At 45.9% G+C, this 21,147-nt stretch overlaps 1 protein-coding gene across 2 annotated transcripts in view; it reads right to left on the bottom strand.

Annotated features, from left to right (window-relative positions):
• Positions 1-1,400: 1,400 nt before the first annotated feature.
• SLC16A2 (solute carrier family 16 member 2) overlaps positions 1,401-21,147 on the bottom strand; it is a 117,128-nt gene continuing 97,381 nt past the window's right edge. The window contains exons 2-6 of one of the 2 annotated variants that reach the window (XM_036840849.1): positions 14,810-14,954; positions 11,121-11,571; positions 9,662-9,805; positions 5,585-5,813; positions 1,401-3,980 (exon numbers count right to left, since the gene is read on the bottom strand). In XM_036840849.1, coding sequence (XP_036696744.1) covers positions 3,760-3,980; positions 5,585-5,813; positions 9,662-9,805; positions 11,121-11,571; positions 14,810-14,954 — 1,190 coding nt within the window. In that variant the 3' untranslated portion in view covers positions 1,401-3,759. The remainder of the gene's footprint in view (positions 3,981-5,584; positions 5,814-9,661; positions 9,806-11,120; positions 11,572-14,809; positions 14,955-21,147) is intronic. The other variant, XM_036840850.1, reaches the window with a different exon arrangement.

The following is a 21,147-nucleotide window of genomic DNA, read 5'->3' as shown; positions in this document are numbered from 1 at the left end:
TGTTTCTGGTGACCACTAGAGAGAGCTGAAAGGCAGGATTTGAAAGGCCTTCTAAAGTAAAGCCTCCTCAACCCCTGCAGGAATTGCATATCTAATCCCTTTCCTTGTGCCTCTGGAGTCTCCTCTACATTTCAGCTTATTCGAATTCAGAACTTGCTTCGAAGGCTCTGGTTCTAACCAGCACCCACCCTATCTAAGCACCAGCTGTCAGATACCAGGGATTTACTGGGGGCACCTGTAATTCCTGTCAGCTGGCCTGCTCTGCTGCTGTGAACTGCTGGCTGCCTCTTCAGACATGAAAAGGCCCTGGGGGAGAGCATATGCTCAATAAAAATTATGGGATTCCACAGCTTTGAAATCTAATGATCCTGAGTGATCAAACACAGACTAGGGCCTTGGGGCTACTGGGGGAGTGACTGAGGGGGCAGCAGACCTTGGGTGGGAGAGCCTGGGGCCAGGCAGCAGGACAGAGTAATTAGTCTCAGTGGAAAGAGATGAGGAGGCTGGCAGCTTGGGGATGTCTGCACTGAGTCAGGGGAGAAACAACAATAGCCAAGAGCTGGGTGGTAAACCACCCTCTTGCAAAGGAAACCAGTCCCCTCCACCCCTCTCCTGTTCAGTGTATGGCCATAGGGAGATGGACTTTATTTGTACCTTTTGGGTTGCTGAGGGTGGAAGGGCAGTAGGTGGGACTAGCTCTCCATGGCCAAGGCCACATGAAGGTCTGGAGTGCTTGGGAAGAGAGAACCCCAGAAGTATGTGTTGGTTGGGAGTGAGAGTAATTGTGAAAAGATGGGCTATGCTAAGTCAGACATGGCTCAGATTTCTCTTTGCTTGGAGCTGGTTCTGCCAACGCCCTTTTGGAAATGGGTTCACTATACAGTTGTTGAATGAAGTGGGCAAGTCATTTTCCCCTGCTTGTGTTGGTTTCTTCATCTGCAAAATGAGGCGTTTGGACTGGACTGGAAGTCGACCTGAGTTCAAGGTTTCAGCCTGCTCTGTCACTGACAAACTGTGTGAGCCTGCTGCAGTGCCTTATATACAGGCCTCAGTGTCCTCACTTAAACTCAATGCAGAGTATGGACAAGGGAGACTCTAAGGTTACTCCCAGCTTTGTCATTGTTATGGGTCTCTCTTCTGTATCACCCTCAATTCCAGGCTGCTGCCTGGCTATATAACCCAGCTATACTAGCCCATTCAAGTTCCTCCATCAATTACAAGGGAGAAGAAAAGGAGTACAGACCCTGGCAGAAATTTGATTTGAAATGAGATTTCAGTTCTGAAAGTAAACTTCCCGCTGTTAACCAGGTTAAGACTATTTCACCCATGTAGGCAACATACACACCAAAGCTGGATTTTTAAGACTATTTCACCCGTGTAGGCAACATAACACACCAAAGCTGGATTTTTAGATCTGTTTATTTTGTTCCAAACCTTCTGAGGATTTAAATGTCCCAGATCTCAAGCTCCCAAATTTTGTTCGTTCTCCTTGATTTAACTGTGGTGCATAAGAGGCTGCATCTTACCCTAAATGTTAATACTGTGCTGCTTTCGCCAACCAACATTCTCTCCAAAAGTGCACAAGCACGCACATGCACGCGTACATGTGTGGAAGAAGTAAACTGACACCCTGCCACGTTATGTGACACCTGATAGGGCAGATTTGGGACCTGTGAATGTCTTTCCTTCATCTGGAGAGAAGCGGGTAGCACCCTGATTCTTAAGAGCTATCCACACCATGAGCAACAAAGGAGGCCCTGCAGAACTGCCCTCAGGTGACTTGGTGGGAGTGGGCAGGGAGCAATGGAAGCAGGGGCTTTGTTGCTCCAACATTTTCAATGGCCTCTTCTGGGACTTAAAGAGCTCCTGGGGCCCAGCTCCTCCTGTTTCACTGCTGTTTGGGATAACAGAATCGTAATTAGGCAGGCCCCTTCCTATTCACAGAGCCAAGAACCAATGGGTTTTCCTTCGGGGAATTGATAAGAGCTGGACTGGGACCAAGGGAGGGGGCTCCAGACTTTGGCCTTGAATGAAGCCATCAGAGGCCAACCATGCCCCAGCTGCCTGTTTGTAACGGAAAAACTCATGGGTGGGGACCACTGTCTTCTTTGGGGCTCCTCAGGGGCGATCTCATCCTCCTGGCCCTGGGATGGCCCTGGCTCGGGGTGGCAAGTCACTGTTAGCTCTAGGTGACAGCCAGGGATGCCTGGCAAGAAGATGATGAAAGGTTAGGGTAATAGGAACACAGCAGAAAAATACCCAGCATAGGGAGAAATACAAAGAGGCTGAGTGAGGAGAGAGGCTGAGCTCCTAATAAGGTGAGTTGTGATGGCCGGACACAGCCTGGCTGGAAATGCTCTGCAGCAAGAGTGCTTCCCAGAGCTTAGGCATAGGGAAACATCTGGTACCTACTTCAGAGGGATGAAGATGGTCCAGAGTCTACCTTTCCTGGCACCTTTAATGCCCACTAAGTAGAGTGGTCCAGGATGCCCAGCATGGGGGACACATTGGGTAGTAAAGGCTAGGATGGTTTCCTCTTCCTAGACGTTTTCCAACCCTATGTGCAGCTGCTGCCTCTACCTTTGGGGGATCCAGGTTGGGAATGGGATTTTCCCTCAAACAGTTCCTTTTCTGGCCTGGCCCAGGTGGAAATGTTGACCCGTCATGAATAATGAGAGATGGAGTTGGTCCTTCCCCAGGTCCAAAACTATTGCTCCTCCCCCCACCATGCCATTCCCCCTGTCATCAGTCTTCCTCTGCCTGCTGAGATGAAAGGAATTTCTTCACATTTTGACAGGTGGATATAAGGATGGGGAGCTGGGACAGCCTGCAGGTTAATGCATTGTCCTGGAAAATCTGTAAAAAATCAGTGAGTGGAATTTTACGGTGTTTAAGGTCCCTTTCCTATGTGATATTCTATTATTCCAGTATAGGATTATAGCAGCTTGAGCCAAAAAATGAGATGTGGCTCAGCCTGAGATGAGTGGAATTGATGCTAGTGTTAGGGGCGGGCTGGGCCAAGGTGAGGCTGATTGGCCCAAGCTCTGGGTCCCTCCTTTCTTCAAGCACCCATGAGTCTATGACAGTCATAAAAAGAAATAGAGGGGGATGAGAAGGGAGAAGAGGCAGTAGAGGAAAAAAAAAGGAGGAAGGAAAGAAGAAAGCAGACTGTTAACCAACCATATGATGGGGAGACTCTCTGTACACTTGTAAAATGATGTCACCCACACCTCTTGGGAAGCCATAGCCCTCAGAGACTCTGAGGCCAAACAAGGCTCCTTGTCTCATTTTACCTCTATGCCCTTTCCCTCGCACCCCCCAATGGTTCCTAAGGACAGATGGCAAGGAACTCCTCAGCACACAGAGGCTTGGATCTTCCCACCAGGCTCCTGGGGACACAGTAGCACCTTTGGCAGTTGCTTTTAGTGGGTGACTAACAAGCTGGGCCAGGAGTTCCCATCCTCCTCCCCCAAGAGTTAGAAAGTATATGGAGAGGGTCCAAAGGCGAGGGGGTGATCCCAAGCTTTCCTAGATCCTGGGAGGAGAGGACCCTGGCAAGTTTAAAGGCATTCACAGGGAGAATTTGGTTAATGAGTTTGGAACACCTGGAGCTTTGGCTCCAGGGGGATGGTCAGGTGGCTGAAATGCTGCATGTGCAGGTTTGGGAACAAGTGTGCTGGTGGCAAAAATGTAAATGCTGAGCAGGGTAGGGTGAAGGGAAAGGTTTGGGGAGGAGCACACAATGGCAAATAAGAGGCATTAGATTGGTTCCTCAGGGGTGGGGGAGCCTGGCAGCAGCTCTCCATTGGGGTCTGGGTCAGGGGTCAACATCTTATCCTTGCTGGAATCCCTTTGCTCCTTCTTGAACATCCTTTGATGCATCAGAGGGACGAACAAGAGGATTACAGCCCCGACGATGGGGGGCACACCGGCAAAGTAGAAGGCCACATGATAGTCCCCAAAACAGTTGCGGAGGAGGCCTGAAAAGTCAACAGAGACAAGTCAAGCCCAGCTTTGCCCTCCTGTACAAAGGTGCTCTCTGCCTCTTCTAGGGGCCATCACAATGCCTATGCAGAGACTCTTGGCCTGTACTGCCTTGACCCGAGAGCCCCCTCAGTTTAAACACTCCTAGATGGAAGAAACAAAACCTCTATTACAAAGACAGGCTGCTCCTCCCTGAGGCACTGGGGTTGCAGGCTCTTGAGGTTATGAAAGAAGCAAATGAAGCTTCTCAATTTCTCCATTTCTGACTTGCATGAAGCTACAGCTAACTTCGAGTCACTCCAAGGTATGGAGTTAGGAGGGAAGCTACTCTAAAAGAACTCCACAGAAGATGGCCAAGACTTGTTTTGGTTCACAATGATATACCCTTCCACCCCCAGCTTGGGCTAGAGTGTTCTTGTGGAACAATTCAGCCAAGTTCCTATTTTCCCTTTCTTTGAAGTGCCCATTTGCCCTAAGAGGAGGCTGTATGTGTATCCTTCCTTCCAGTTACAGATATGGTTGGCCCCTCTGGGTTCCTCTAGGTTGCCAATATGGTAAATGTGTTTGGCATGGGATACAGGGCCTTCGCTGCTCACCTCCAGAAGCTAATGTGGGACACCTCATAGGGAGGATGAGCCCAGAAACACTACCGAAGAAAGGCAAGTAGGCCCTGGGGCTGCTTAGGAGGTAAGCAAAATGGAAAGAGATATGGATTCTGGGATCCACCTTTGGGATCAGGAGTTGGGTAGAGGCTCCCCTCCCCCAGTGGACAGTGTGGCTGTTGAACAAGGGCCTGAGTAGAAGGTTTTGTCACTGTAACACAGCATGACCAGTGCCCTCACAACACCTTGCACAGAATTGGTATTCAAGGAATACTTGTTGAGCTAGCCCAGTTGGCCAGCCTAGGAGACTCTAGCCCATGAATCAATATTTGCAATAAATCCTAAAGAAAGGAAATGATGTTCTCTTCTTATTAGTTTTCCTTGTTTCCTAAGTTCTCTGGGGTACCAACAATGTCCTTCTTGGAAGTGGAGAGAGAAATTGGGAGTGCTGAAAGATGGCAAGCCAACACTTTGCCTGTTGCCTGCTAGAAGTGAGCCTCATTGGTCCAGTCCTGGGTTGTGTTCTTAATCAAATCTTTTCTACAGGCTCAATTCAGAAGCTGGTAGAGGAGGAGGGGGTATCTCTAAGTCTTAATAAAACCAGGGCCCACTTTCTCTTCTCTTCCTGCTCAACTACCTTCCAAATAATTACTTGCCTGTAAAGAGAGAGAGAGAAGATTCTGGATCAATAGAATGGTCAGGAAGGCCAAACCCATTTCTCTCTCTACCGTCCCAGAATCAGCCATGCTGTCTACAATAAAACCCCACAGCAACAGATATACAGCCATGAAAAGCCCATCCCCCCAAATGAATCCATGCACATGTACTGTCCTTAGTCTCTTTCACCAATAGTGGTAAGGGGTTTCATGCACTCTGACCAGGCTGCTTAAATAGAAAAGAAGGAGAAAAGGGACTTTAAGCAGAGGTGCTTAGGAGATCTAGGTCCCAAGGAAGACAGGACTCCCCCACTCACGCCCTCCCTGCAATATTAACCTCACCTGCAATGGGGGGTCCGGCAATCATCGGCAGGGCCATCATGCCCAGGAGGTAGCCAATGGCCTGTGAGGCCTGCATTGGGCCCACCAGCTCAAATGCGATGGGGGCCATGATGGTGATGAAGAAGCCATCACACAGGCCCAGGAAGAGGCAGACAACGATGAGGCCCCCGAAGCCCCGGCAGAGGGGAATCATCATGGACATCAGGCCCAGGAGCAGGAAGGAGATGACCTAAAGGAGCAACAGCCTGAGGTCATGTTGTGCTTGCCTGCCAAGACCACATAGTAAATCACATCTCCTTTCTCAGGGCCTCGTTTCTACCATCTGTAAAATGGGGCAAGGGGATATCAACAGAGAGCCCAGTGGACTAGTTACTTAGGCCCCTTCTAAGTCCTGCTTAGAAGGACTTAGGATTTAAAGTTTTTAAGAGATCCCCTATTTAACTTTGATTCTGTCAAGACTTTTAAAAGAGGACGCATTCATTGCTCCTGTCCTCAAGAAGTTGTCTTTTAATTGGACTCTGAGATAAAGGGAATTGCTGTTGCTGCTTTCTGATCCTGTGTTTGTCTGCCCCAGGCAACAGGGTCTGGGATCAGACCATGCTGGTATTTTCAGATCCATGTTAGATATGGGAAGAGGAAGGGGAGGAAGTGAGGATGACTTGAATAATGATTAGATGGGGGCATGAATGGAAGGCACAGCTTCCTGAAATGAGGAAGGAGCCAGTCCCCATTTTTGCGGGAGACTGCTTTTAGAAAACACCTTGGTATGAAGGAGGCCATTGGGAGGTTCACCCAGGTTCCTTAGGCTTTAGGACATGGGACACACCACCCATCTCAGACACTCAGATGTTATGGCTCTGGGGGCTTCTGGGCTTGTCTGGGCACCCTGTGAAGGTAACAAAGGGGGCTCTAAGGAGAACCAAGACACTAGGAAGAGGTCTAGGGAGCCTGAAGCCAGTCCAGGGGGCACTGACTAGCCACTGGGCTTTCTTTGGGCTGAGCAAAATGACTCTGAAGTAAAGAAGCTGCCTTTCCAGAGGCTGGTTTCTCCCTCTCAATAGAGATAAGGGCCACTGGAAACACAGCTAGCCTTTTGATGAAGGTCATCTGCAACCTGTGTCCGTGAGCCAGACTGAAGACCTGGGCTCCACCCACTGTAGCCAGCAGAGCCAGGTTGTCCCAGGGTCAGGGCTAAGGCCTGATTTGTCAACCAAGGCCTTGACAGGATCCAGGATTTTCTAATAGTTCACACAGGCAGGCTGACTTATCCAGGAAGTGTTAGTCACCACATGGTAAGGGTACGTCACCACATCAACACATGCAAGGCAGGTAGGAGGGTCAAGGCTGTTTCAAGCACTAAAGATTTTCTGTGTTGTTGCTGCCAGTGGGTTTGTTAGGCTAATTGGTTGGATTTTGGAGAGGATAAGAAATGTCCTGGTCATGCCATCTGAGGAAATCTCTTTGTTGAAGGACTTTTGAACTTTGCCCAAGATGTTTTGGGATAGCTAGGCAGAATCTAGGAATAAGAACCCAGATATCCCAGTTTCTCCTCTAGGAGATTCATGTACAACTGTAAGATAAAACCAGACCCACCTATCAACCGAGTCATAATGGTATGGCAATTAAGGAGTTAATACCATTATATAATACAAAGGACCCCATTAAGTGATTTCAATTGGCTGTAATTACTACCTACTGTATCTAGCTGCCTCTTAACATCCTCCACGAGGCCTTGCCAAGGTTCAGAAATTAAAAATCCCTCTTGGAACTGAGAATCAGGCCTCAAGAATTGGCCCAAAATGAGGTTGTCCTGCAGGTTGTCACCATTTCCTTACCAACAGACTGTCCAGGGGCTTGACACCAGACACATGTGCCTGTCTTTGTCAGTAGTAGGAACCACAAAGTCTAGTGGATGGCTCTTCAGAACCTGAAGCTGTGTACGCTCCTTTTCTCTCCCAGACCAGTACTCCTGCATCTGACCCGGGGAGAAAGGGAGGCAAATTCTCGTGATGGAGTATCTTGAGTAGCTCAAGAGAGAGAAGTTCATTCATTGTTCTGTGCTCTCAGCCTGAGACACTTACCAGCACAATGAGTTTGAACAAATCACTTTCCCTCTCTGGGCCTCAGTTCCTCAGTTTGTAAAATGGAGAATTTGGACTACAAGTTGATGAAGATATGTTTCAGCTAAAAAGTTCCAAGATTATTTTATATTGTTCTAAGTGGTAAAACTGGGTCAAGTAAGAGTGGAAAAGGGGAGAGATTGTTGGGTGGGTAGGGGAAATGGTCAGCAGAAGCACTGGGCCATAAGCCTAGTTCTCCTTCTGACTAGCTAATGCCTCTGCCTCTCTTGGAACTCCCTCTACACAATACAAAGCAAAAAATGCTTGGGCCCTACCTCTCTCCTAGGGACTGCAGTGAGAAATGAGCTATATAGCTAGGCAAGGGCTGCTGCTTTTCCTCAAGACAAAGCCCTGGCCCAATACTAGCTTACCCTGATCGCCAGCACTCTTTGGCATCTTGGAGTTGCTGATATTGACAGGGAAGACCCACAGGGGTGCCATGTGGAAGAGGCTGGGAAAGCCACACACAGTCCTATGCAAAAAGCCACCCAGGTAAGGTCTTGCTGATATTGGCACAGGAATTTAAAATTTTATAATTGGTTTATCTCAATCACAGCCTTTTGGTTTGACCTTGTTCTAGTCACTTATCATGTCTGGGACTTGGTTCTGCCATCCATCACTTAGTGTAAAGTGGAATATGAGAAGAGTGCTACATAGGAGTTCAGCTCTGCCATGACTGTCTGAGTCTTTCCCTCAATTTCTCCATCAGTGTAATGAGAGGTTGGGCTGGATGGACCATAATGGCACCCTGAGCTCTGACAAAGCAGATTCACTAGCTCTTGCAAATCTAACACAAAGTTAAACACAACAGGGAACCTTAATCATATCCTCATCCAAGACATACGAGGGTATTTAGGAAAACACTTGGGGCTATCAGAAGACAGAGAAATCCCTGCTGTGTGTATAGTCAGGGCCCCTTGGAAGTTCTTTTAGGACTTCTCCAGGATAGTCAGAACTCAACCACCTTCCTGATGGACTATTTGTGACCCACATGTTTTCTGGGGCTGCTGTTACCCCTTCACAGGGTTCCACACTTGGGCACCTTCTGGTAAACCCAGCTGCTGTAGCAAAAACATGAGCCAGGTCCGAAAGACAATATTGTTGCCCAGTAGACAAAGACAGACAGCTTGAGCAGTAGTCTGTATTCAAGCCAGACCAGAGCCCAGGTCACACAAAAAGTGGCCTCTCGAGCATCCACATGGGTACTGCCCACAACATGAGGCTACCTGTGTCACTGTGAGAAGGATTAAAACTTTGCATGGCTATAACACTTTTTACTTCTCAAAGCCTGGTCACACCTGTATTCCTTTTGATTCTCACCTGCAAGGTGAGATAGGAAAGGCAAGGATTATTCTCATTGCATGAAAGAGGAAAGTGAGGTGTAGAGAGGGCAAGTGAGGTCTGGCCTTTTCTGGCAATTTTTTTGTGCCCGTCAAGAGGATAGCATTTGAGAGCCAGTGTTTGGTACCAAGTAGCTCTGGAGGTATAAGAAGTGATGGGTCTGGGCCTAGAGGAGAGAGACACTGGGCCACAGAGTACTGCAGATGCTCAAGACCCTCCAAGAGAGTATAAGGTAGCAATGAGTTCAGTCTTCAATGGGGGCAGCATCTAACTCCTGGCTTCAGTTTCCCTCTTTCAGATGGGAGAGCCTTTATTAATAAACATTTTCTTTGAAAGTGTTCTTAGAGGTTCCATCTACACTGACAGCTTTCACTACATCCTCACTCCATTTTGATGAAGGAGGCAGAACAAGGATGATGATCTTCACTTGAAAGCAAGGGAAACGGAGGCTTAGAGAATTTGATTGATTTTCCCATGTCACACAGCAAGCTGGTGTCAGAGCTGGGGCCCAGGCCACAGCAGTTATACATCCTACCACTGTATCCCAAAGGCTGGAGATAACCTAGCATCTGTGGCAGGCTGTTCTCTCCACAGTAGACAGGGTGGTCACACTCACCTGCAAGTAGATCTTCTTAAGTCCAGGAATGGAGTCACTGACACGGCCTGACACAAGGCGCCCAAGGCCTGAGGTAGCTCCAATACACACCAAGAGCACCCAGGTCTGCTTGATTTCCAAGAATTCCTCTTCCACATACTTCATCTGAAAAGCATAGCACCAGGCCCCCGGGATAAGAGGAAGAAGAAGAGATGGCTGGTTAATTGTTGGCATACCCAGAACCCTCTACTGCTTACGTCCCTGGACCATGGCAAGAGTTCCTTCTCCTGCAGCAACCTCCCTTATAGCCTTAGCTCCAGAACAAGCTCTCTGGCTGTTTCTAACAGCTTAAAAGGCTGCATATCCCCTGGCTCTCTGGATTCTCGGTTTCTGAGCAACAGCTGAGGGCAGTGGGTGTCTCTAAGCCCCTTCCAAGCCCTGGCAGGACAGAATACAGCCTTAACAACTGAAAAAGGTCCAAGGGTTCCCCTATTATCTCCTCATTCCCTGACCCAGAACTGACAGCCTGGGGTAACAGCAGGTCACCAAGGGAGAAGGATCCACTAACTTCCAGGTAATATTCCAAAAGTGTGCTTTAAGAAACACAAGGTCTGTGGAAGATAACACTGGACTACAACCAACAAATCTGTGGCCATGTAAGTTGGGTGTATGGTGGTTAAACAAAGCTGAATTGATTTCTTTACAGCAGGATCTTTGGTACCTTTAAAAGATTGTTACATATTATGAAGCTAGAGAAATCTAGTATATGTTATTTCTTAAACAAAATTACTTGACCCCAAAGACTAGCATTCCATAAGACACACTCTTAGAAAACTCTATCATTGAGGGACTTCCCTGGTGGTCAGTGGTTAAGACTCCGTGCTCCCATGGCAGGGGGCCTGGTGATCCCTGGCCGGGGAACTAAGATCCTACATACCACAACTAAGCTGGCGTGCTGCAACTACTGAGCCCGCGTGCTCTAGAGCCTGCATGCTGCAACTAGAGAGCCCAAGCACTGCAACCACTGAGCCCACATGCTGCAACTACTGAGCCCATGCACTGCAACTAGAGAAGCCCACACGCCGCAACGAAGAGACCAGGCACTGCAACGAAGACCCAGCACTGCTAAATAAATTTTAAAAAAAAAAGAAAGAAAAGAAAACCCTATCATTGGGTCATCTGGGGCAGCCTCCTGTATCCCGGTGATGCTTATCTTCTCCTGAAAATCCATCTAGATTTATCAGTGTGGGAAACCATAGGCATAGGCCTCCCCCTGAGGAACTTCCCCCATTTCCCATTGAGGTCTTCCCTCAGCCTGTGCTCTTTCCTACTCTGGGTCTCTCCAACCACTGTTTTGTCTTTCTCCAAAGGTTCCAGGTCTGCCCTTTCAATGTCTTCTGCTCCTACCCTCTGGACTTCAGGCAGGTTAAGGGCAACGTCTTGGGGTCAGGTAGGGTGGACCCACCCTGGTATTCCTCACCAAGTGTACATAGGGAACGAAGTAGCCAAGGGCAGCAGCAGCGATCCCGAAGGCCCAGATGCGGTAGGTACGTTGGCGGAACACTCGCATGTTGAAGTACTTCCTGAGCTGAGCCAGAAAGCGTTGGCACAGGGTGTGGACACCTCTCTTGCTTGGGGTGTCCTGCGAGCTGGGCAGGAGGGGTCGGTAGGTGAGTGAAAGCAGCGTAAGAATAAACATAAAGGTACTCAGCACCTGGAAGGTTTGGGCGAGCTTGATCTTAGCCCCCAGCGTTTTGATGAGGAGGGGGAAGGATATGGAGAAGATGCTACTCCCAGCAGACACCACACCATTGGCCAGACCCAGACGGCGTTGGAAGTAATGGCCCAGGATGACGAGAGATGGCTGAAAGGCGAAGGAACAGCCACAACCAAAGAGAATCCCGTAGGTGAAGTAACGCAGGCTTAGTGAGCTGTGGGAGAGACACCAAGAGCTATCCTCAGAAGCCTGACCAGCAATCCACCTGCCCTTCCCCCCTCACCCTCCTGAGATCGGCATACCCCCACCCTTAACCCACGGCCCCAGTTACTACTGACCCTCAGAACAGACAAGGAATAGGACCTTCTGATCCCCATTTTGTAGATGGGGAGACAGAGGCTCAGAGAAGTAAAGTAATTTACCCAAGGTAGCATAACTGGGGATCAGCAAAGCTTGGACTTGAATCTAAGTCTGTGTGACTCTAGTTTGAATCATAGTACTCCATCAGAGAGTACTGTTCAAAAGAAAGCCGAAACTAGCCTATGCAAAGTCTGGATGAGGGGCTACAAAGAGTAAGTCAGTGCCTTAGAAAGAATAGTTACACCTACTGCTCACCTAGACACCATGGTTGGGCTGGTAACCAAAGCTTTATCCCAAGTAACAAGAAAGTTCTGCAAGGAGCCAAGATTCTAGAACGTTGAGACCCTCCATAAGACTCTTCAGTGTCTTTCTTCATGCTCAGGGCCCTTAATATTTCACAGAATGGTTGGTGGTGGTGTTCTGAGAGACACCCCCTCCCCAACCATGCCCACGGTTTGGATGTCCCAAGACCCTTTACTCCAGGCCCCAGATAATTTCCATGGGGATCCTAAGGTAAGGAGTTTCTATAACTTCCAAAGCCTGGCTCCTGTTGCTGGACATGATATGGACTAGCTTCCCAGAGTAGCTTGGCTGCTTGATGGGAACTGGAAACTCAAAGAAGTTGTGAGCCTGGCCAAGTAAGAGAGGCTCTGGCTTAAAACCCTTAGGCCCTGCTTTGACTATAAACTTCTATAACAGAAGGAAAAGTATCAGAAGGGAAAAGGCCATGGGAAGGTCAGCTTGGCTGGCCATTTGCCCTCAGATGACACTGGCACAAACTAGTGAAAAACTTTGTTTTCTTTTTGATGCCTCCACATATTTTGCAATATTTCTTATCTGACCACGTAATAACCTAATACTTTCCACGGTTGGGCAGTTCCTCTCCATAGCTAGATCCAGTCCTCATACTAAAGGACTGGACCTATGCTGCAGAGATGAAGTGGTGCTAGTACTCATGATTCCAAGACAGCTATCATCATCATTTCTTTCTATCTGCTTGCATTCATTGGATATGAGCAAGGGCTTTGGTTTCAAAAGGCTTGCCTCTACTTAGAACACATAGCTAAGCCAACTGCTCCTCTTCTGTCAGATTCCTTGGGGCTTCCTCCTGTTAGAGTCTAAGTACCATTTGGGATTGATCTGGGCTGGGGGCCTTGTCTAAGGGAGAGGAGTTATGAAGGTCTGAGGGAGACCCTCAGGGAGGGGGCCAGTGGGAGCAAAGCATGGGATTCAGTTCAGGGAGCTGTGTGGTGGATCTATTTCTAGCTGGGCCCAAAGGCAGGAGGCCCCTGAGCAGGCTTGCCAAGGCCTCCCCACCCCTGCCTGAACTTTGCCCCACCTCACACCATCCAAAGGAACTCAGAGCCCTGATTCAAGCAACAGGAAAGATGACTTGGAGTTCTAGCCACAAGCAGAACCATTTTTCCACTGGATATGAAGCCATCCAGAAAGTTTCTTGGCTTTGAAGATGTTCTTACAGAAAGGGCAAAGGGGGTGGGGGAGGAGCTTAGGGGCTGGAGAACAGAACGCCTACTCCAATGTGCCTAAAGAAGAATGCCAGGAGAAAGCACATCTGAGCTCCTTCCCCTCCTGTAACTGAGCTCATGTGGACTGGAAGGAAAATGGGATCCGTATGTTGCTAATTTGTTTACACTTTGCTCTGCTTGGCCTTAAAAAACAGGCCTCTGCTGTGTAGCTCTGAGACTGGAGCTGCTTCTGAGGCCTAGCTCCTTCCCACAAGGAGCCAGACACGAGCTTGCTGAGGGCAAATGAGGCCGACCACCAGAGGGGTCCTGAAAGGGTTTGGAGCTGCTGCCCTGGGAGGACTGAGCAGATTACAGACAGGATATGGTTTTCCCTGCCTCTGTCCCAGTTGGATGGGACCAAGCCAAGAAACCATTGCAGGCCAGATCCAAGCTCTGCTGGAGGGTGGGCTGGGCAGCCGGAAATGCTCAAGTCATAAAGAAAGCTGGCTCAACCTCACAAGGCCCAGTTGTAGCAGAACACAATTATCATTCTCTGCTGTGAGTGGAACCTTAGGCCTGGAGAGCATAACCACGGTCCTTCTCTGGGGAGCCAAGCTCAGAAAGCAAGTCTCTGATAAGCTAGCCATGTCTCCAGGCTGGCATTCTCCTACACCAGCCCAGGCAGATTGGAAGTAGGAGGTACCATAACTCCCAAAGTGTCTTTGGCAGAAAGTCATTGGAGTTCTTTAGGAATCCCATATTCCTCAGGCTGTGGTGGAGGGTTTTTACTTCTCTCCTCCCCTACAGACATGCTTCTGGAGAGCTGGCAGAAAGAAAGCAGAAAATGAACTTGTAGCCTGCTCCTTGACCGACACTACCAGTTTCTGCCAGTGGGACCTATGGGACCAGAGTTTGAGTTTACCTAGCTTAGGCCTAGTTGGGTAGCTGGGTACTGGGTCTGTATCTCAGTGAGGGAGGCTGCTAAACATCCCTTCTCACACCCAAGACATGAATCTTTATCTGTTCCAAATCATCCATACATTGCTATCCAGAAATGGAAAAGGACCAGAAATGCTAAACAGCCTTGGGCTCAGCTGACCTCTTTTTCAGCATAAGATTACCTTAGGAATCCTGTAATGGTAGGTGTTCACATGGGCTTACTCCAGAAGTTCATTTCCAGGAGGGCAGTTGAGGTCATGAGATGTGTGGCATATTGAAGGGAAATAGAATGGCAGAGCTGGAAGACACCTGAAAAGACCTGATCTAATCTCCTCATGTTACAGTATAAAAATTGAGGCTCAAAGAGGGGAATGGTACTCATGAATTGTTCCATTGCCATTCAGTGGCCAAAACTTGACTTGGGCCCAGCAGTATGAATGCCCAAGCTCAGGCTCCTCCCACCACTTTGGAACTCTTGGGTCCTCTTTGGGTATATTCCCTACCAATGTGTCCTGGGGACCCTACCAAGATGAGTCCCATTGGACAATAGTTCCTGGGAACAGGGTCTTGAGGACCCTACATGGAAAGGGCCACAGGGGATTCTGCAATGAGAAGAGTGTCTAGTTGAGGCCCAGAAAGAAGCCAACCCTCAGCCTTGGGCAAATGGTCAGCAACTCCTAGCCTTACCTGGTGAAGGAGCTGGTATGGAGGCCAATGAAAGCGACGGCAGCCCCTGCAGTTGCTGTGATTCGGCAGCCCAATCGATCAGTGAATATACTCACAATGGGAGAACAGAAGAAGATCATGCCCATTGAGAGGGCTCCTACCCATGCTGCAGAGAAAAGAAGCACAAAGACACCTTAGTTTAATGTGTTACCTGGTGGTGCGGCTGGTATCTCAGATCTTCTCTGGCCTTTCACTGGGGGCATTGCCTTGGTCTGCACTGCCAGCTTGCTAGTCCCTGATGGCCAGTGAGGTTAGGCAATTTTCAAAGTGCCTGTAACAAAGCAATGTGAGAACCAGGAGTCTAGTTCATAAGCATACCCAGAACTTCAAAGCTGGGGCAGGGAGCCTTTAGAGATCAAGTCTGTGATAGAGACTTCTAGCTAGCTACCACACAGCTACACTACATTTCTTAGCCTGTTCAGCTGTTTGGCTTGACCATGTGACTGAATTCTGACCAATAGCATGTGGGTAAAAAAGACAAATACCACTTCCAGACCTGGACCATAAAAAGACTACCATGATGTTTCTGCTTACTTGGGAGCTATAACGGCAGAGTGACCTTGGAAGCCATGTATTTTTTTTTTTTTAATTACGAATCATTCTGTTGTTGTTTTTTTTTTTTTTAACTTTGGGTTTATTATTTATTTATTTATTTATTTATGGCTGTGTTGGGTCTTCGTTTCTGTACGAGGGCTTTCTCTAGTTGCTGCAAGTGGGGGCCACTCTTCATCGCGGTGAGCGGGCCTCTCATTATCGCGGCCTGTTTTGTTGCGGAGCACAGGCTCCAGACGCGCAGGCTCAGTAGTTGTGGCTCACGGGCCTAGTTGCTCCGCGGCATGTGGGATCTTCCCAGACCAGGGCTAGAACCCGTGTCCCCTGCATTGGCAGGCAGACTCTCAACCACTGCGCCACCAGGGAAGCCCTGGAAGCCATGTATTAAGACTGGCAGAACTGCCATCAGTTCTGTCTGGGTCTCTGAATGGAGTGAAGTTCCCCCTCTCTCTCCAGTCTGGAACCCCTGCCCTGAATGTTACATAAGAAGTAAAGAAACGTCTTGTCCTTTAAGCTACTGAATTTTCTAGGGCTATTTGTTATAGCAGTTAAACAAACACAAACTAAAACAAAGAGATTCCTCTACAACCGTTTTACTGATAAAGAAACAGGTCCAGAAATGTGAAGGGACTTGCCAAAGATCACACAGCAAGTTAAGTGGCAGAGCTGGGACTCAACCCTAACTCTCCTTATTTCTAGTCCAACTTTCATTGTATTATATCTCTTACTGGGATGAATGAAGCTTCCCATCATTGGAGGTGTGCAAGCAGAGGTAGATATAAAACAGGGGATTCAAGCACTGTGGTCAGATTTGGACTAGCCAACAATTCAAGCTTCCCTCCAGGGATGCTAAGCCAGATTTATAGCCTTAGGCATTGGGCTACTTGGCTTTAGTGCCAAGGAACATGAGAATTAATTAAGCCTTCAGGAGCTTAGGTAAGACTTCTCTTGGTCATTGGAACAGTCCTGTGAAGGTGCTAAGAGTAATGAGTAGGGAAGACCACAGACAAAGGGCTCCTGGAATTGTACAGGAACACAGGGCAGGTTCAGGAGACACCCAAAGATTTATAAGGACACTATGCAAGAGGGTCATGTAACTCTCATGCTGAAATCCTTCATAAGAGCCCATGTTTGGCAAATCCCTGACTCCAAACTCAAATAAGAAGAGTTTATTCTGTTTATAAAGGCTCTTAAGTGTCTGTAACAATCCTCAACAGGGAGGAAGAAATTTGCCCTTTTACTTGGATTCTTCCAGCCCATTTCCCCTTGCTCAGTCCTCGGAAAGAAAGCCCAAGCTTTTTTTGTTTGAAGGTTGTATCAAGTTTCATCGTGGGCCTCTGTTTTCTAGGCTAAACAATTCTTGGTTTCGTTAATATTTCTTCTTAGCTTTAATTTCTAAATCTGTATTACTTTGAGAGCTCGCCTCTTAACACGTTCCTAGTCTTCATCATCATCATCAGAAAGTATTCATTGAGTGTCACCTGAACAGGATGCCAGGCCAGCTTCTGGCTCTCTTCAATTGTGGAGCCCCAGATGGGCCAGAGGAGTGCAGTCTGAGGTTAGACTAGTCCACTGTCTGAGTCTCTTTCCTCAGTGCCTAATAGGTTGCTCAGTTCTCCACTGGCAATCTTTGCTTTGCTGTGGGTGCCATCTTGAGTCTTAGCTGGCTGGCTCCAACAGTACTGGCCTGAGACCACAGGAGACCCGAACTCTCATCACAATTTTACCTTATACCTTTCAATTTCATCTCTTATCAGCTATGGGGCCTTGAGCAAATCACACAGCACTTCTCTAATCCTCCGACTTCTCATCTGTAAAATGGGGATTAAAATTCTCCACGTGCCTTCCCCAAAGTTGTTTTTTAACCTAAAGATTATCAGATGTGATCATATGTATGAGAGCTTTATAAATACCAATAGTCACACCGTACATAAAAATTAATACAAATGGATCATAGACTCAAATGTAAAACTTAAAACTTCTAGAAGAAAGTATAGGAGAAAATCTTTTTGACCTTTAGTTAGGCAAAGATTTCATAGATAATTACCAAAAGTGTGATCCATTAAAAAATTGATACATTATACTTCATCAAAGTGTAAAACTTCTGTTCTTTGAAAAATACTGTTATGAAAATGAAAGGGCAAACCACAGATTGGGAAAAGTATTTACAATACACACATTGATAAAAGACTGGTATCCAGAGTACAAGTGTGAGTTGACTCTCACAACTCAATAAGACAGCAAACAGTCCAATTTAAAATACGGGCAAAAGATTTGAACAGACATTTTACACACAAACACAGGACGTGAATGGCAATTGAGCACATGAAAAGATGCTCAATATCATTAATCATTCAAGAAATCCTTATTAAAACCACAACGAGATACCCCTATACAACCACTAAAAAGGCTTTTTTTTAAAAAAATGACAATACCTAGTACTGGTGAGGATATAGAGGAACTGGAAATCTCATACACTGTTGATGGGAATGCAAAATGATATACCTGCTTTGGAAAACAGTTTGGCAGCTTCTTAAAAGTTAAACATACAGGGGGACTTCCCTGGTGCTCCAGTGGTAAAGAATTCACCTTACAATGCAGGAGACGCAGGTTCTATCCCTGGTTAGGGCACTAAGATCCCACATGCCGAGGAGCAACTAAGCCTGCATGCCACAACTACTGAGCTCACACACCTCAACTAGAGCCCGGGTGCCGCAAACTACAGAGCCCACATACTCTGGAACCCGTGTGCCACAACTACAGAGCCCATGCGCCCTGGAGCCTGTGTGCCACAACTAGAGAAGAGAAAACCTGCACGCCACAACTAGAGAGAAACCCGCACGCCACAATGAAGAGCCCGCCTGCCTCAACGAAGATCCCACGTGCCACAACTAAGACCCAATGCAGCCAAAAATAAATTTTAAAAAAAGTTAAACATACAATTACCATATGACCCTAAAATCATTCTCCTGGGTATTTACCCAAGATAAATGAAAAATTATATTCATACAAAAACCTGTACCTAGATGTTTTTGCAGATTTTTCATAACTGCCAAAACGTGGCAATAACTCAATTGTACTTCAACTAGTGAATGGATAAATACGTGGATATACATTAAGACAATGGGATACAACTCTGCAATAAATAGGAATGAACTATTGATACAGGCAACAACTTGGACAATTCTCAAAGGCATTGTGCTAAGTGAAAAGAAGCCAGACACAAATGATTCCATTTATATGTAATTCTGAAAAGGCAAAACTGTGGGGTCAAACAGATCAGTGCATGCCAGGAGGAAGGGTGAGGGGAAATGACTCATTGTAGATGAGCATGAGGGAACTTTTCGGAGTAATGAAATGTTATATATTTTGACTGTAAGTGGTGATATTCTTTTGTCAAAATTCATAGAACTGAGCATATAAAAAGGGTGAATATTACCATATGTAAATTATACCTCAATAAATCTGTTATAAAAAAAGAAGAGGGGGCAGGGAAGCAGGAAGTGCCAGTGGGAAATCTCATTTATGATGTATGTATTTTTATTCTGGCTGAATTTTCAAAAAAATTAGTTCAAGCGTATTATCAAAAATGAAAAAATACTTAAATTCAGTAAATTATCTTACTGTCATTTTATCAACTACAACTCACCATTATTTGGTCCTTCTGAATTTCTAAAATACAATGAAAGCTGATGATTGGGCTTGAAAGTATCTTTTGCACAGTCAAAAAATTTAAATTATATTGGATATAGCTTTTTATGTTAATGACATGTATTCATCATTATGGTATCATACAGAATATTTTCACTGCCTTAAAAATACCATGCTCCACCTATTCATTCCTCCTCCCCTCCCAACCTCTGGCAACCACTGATCTTTTTACTGTCTCCCTAGTTTTGCCTTTTCCACAATGTTATATAGTTGGAATCATACAGTATGTAGTCTTTTCAGATTGGCTTCTTTCGCTTAGTAATATGCATTTAAGCTTCCCCCATGTATTTTCATGACTTGAAAGCTCTTTTTTTTCAGCACTGAATAATATTCCATTGTCTGGATGTACCACAGTTTATTTACTAACTCACCTACTGAAGGACATCTTGTTTGCTTCCACATTTTGGTAATTATGAATAAAGCTGCTATAAATATCTGTGTGCAAACTTTTGTGTGGACGTAAGTTCTTGATTCATTTGGTTAAACACTAAGGAGCATGATTGCTAAATTGTACGTTTAGTTTTGTAAGAAATTGCCAAACTTTCTTCCAAAGTGGCTGTACCACTTTGCATTCCCAACAGTAATGAGTGAGAGTTCTTGTTGCTCTACGTCCTTGCCAGCATTTGGTGGTGTCGGTGTTCCAGATTTTGGTCATTCTAATAAGTATGTAGTGATATCTCACTGTTGTTTTCATTTGTATTTCCCTGATGGCATATGGTGTTGTGTATCTTTCCATATGCTTATTTGTCATCTATATATTTTCTTTGATGAGGTGTCTGTTAAGGTCTTTGGCCCATTTTTCAACTGGGTTGTTCATTTTCTCATTGTTGAGTTTAAGGAATTCTTTGTACATTTTGGATAACAGTCCTTTATCAGATATGTCTTTTGTGAATATTTTCTCCCAGTCTGTGGCTTATCTTCTCATTCTCTTGATATTGTCTTCTGCAGAGCAGAAGTTTTTAATTTTAATGAAATCCAACTTACCAATTATTTCTTTCTTGGATCGTGACTTTGGTCTTGTATCTAAAAAGTCATAATCATACCCAAGTTTTCCTAAGTTATTTTCTAGGAGTTTTAAAGTTTTGTGTTTTATATTTAGGTCTGTGATCCATTCTGAGTTAATTTTTGATAAGGATGTAAGGTCTGTGTCTAGATTCATTTTTTTGCGTGTGGATGTCCAGTTGTTCCAGCACCATTTGTTGAAAAGATTATCTTTGCTCCATTGTATGGTCTTTGCTTCTTGTCAAAGATCAGTTGGCTATATTTATGTGGATCTATTTCTGGGCTTTCTATTCTGTTCCATTGATCTATTTGTCTATTCTTTCACCAATACCACACTGTCTTGAATACTGTAGCTTCATAGTAAGTCTTGAGGTCAAGTAGTGACAGTTCTCCAACTTTGTTCATCTCTTCCAATATTGTGTTGGCTATTTGGGGTCTTTTGCTTCTCCATGTAAACTTTAGAATCAGTTTATCGATATCCACAAAATAAATTGCTGAGATTTTGATTGGGATTGCATTGAATCTATACATCAAGTTGGGAAGAACTGACATCCTGACAATATTGAGTCTTCCTGTGCGTGAACATAGAATATCTCCATTTATTTAGTTCTTTGAATTTTAGTTCATCAAAATTTTGTAGTTTTCCTCATATAAATTTGTACATATTTTGTTAGGTTTATACATAAGTATTTCATTTTTGGGGGTGCTAATGTAAATGGCATTCATTTTTAAAATTTCAAATTCCTCTTGTTCATTGCTGGTTTATAGGAAAGCGATTCACTTTTGTATATTAACCTTGTATCCTGAAACTTTGCTGTAATTGCTTTTAAGTTCCAGAGTTTTTTGTCATTTTTTTCAGATTGTCTACATAGATGATCATGTCATCTGTGAACAAAGACAGTTTTATGTCTTCCTTTCCAGCCTGTATACTTGTTATTTCTTTTTCTTGTATTATTATATTAGCTAGAACTTCCACTACAATGTTGAAAAGGAGTGGTGAGAAGGGACAGCCTTGTCTTGAACCTGATCTTAGT

Source organism: Balaenoptera musculus, chromosome X (genome assembly GCF_009873245.2).
Source record: "Balaenoptera musculus isolate JJ_BM4_2016_0621 chromosome X, mBalMus1.pri.v3, whole genome shotgun sequence".
NCBI classification, from domain to species: domain Eukaryota; kingdom Metazoa; phylum Chordata; class Mammalia; order Artiodactyla; family Balaenopteridae; genus Balaenoptera; species Balaenoptera musculus.
The sequence above is the reverse complement of the archived record's forward strand: the minus strand, read 5'-3'. Positions and strand labels throughout refer to the sequence as shown.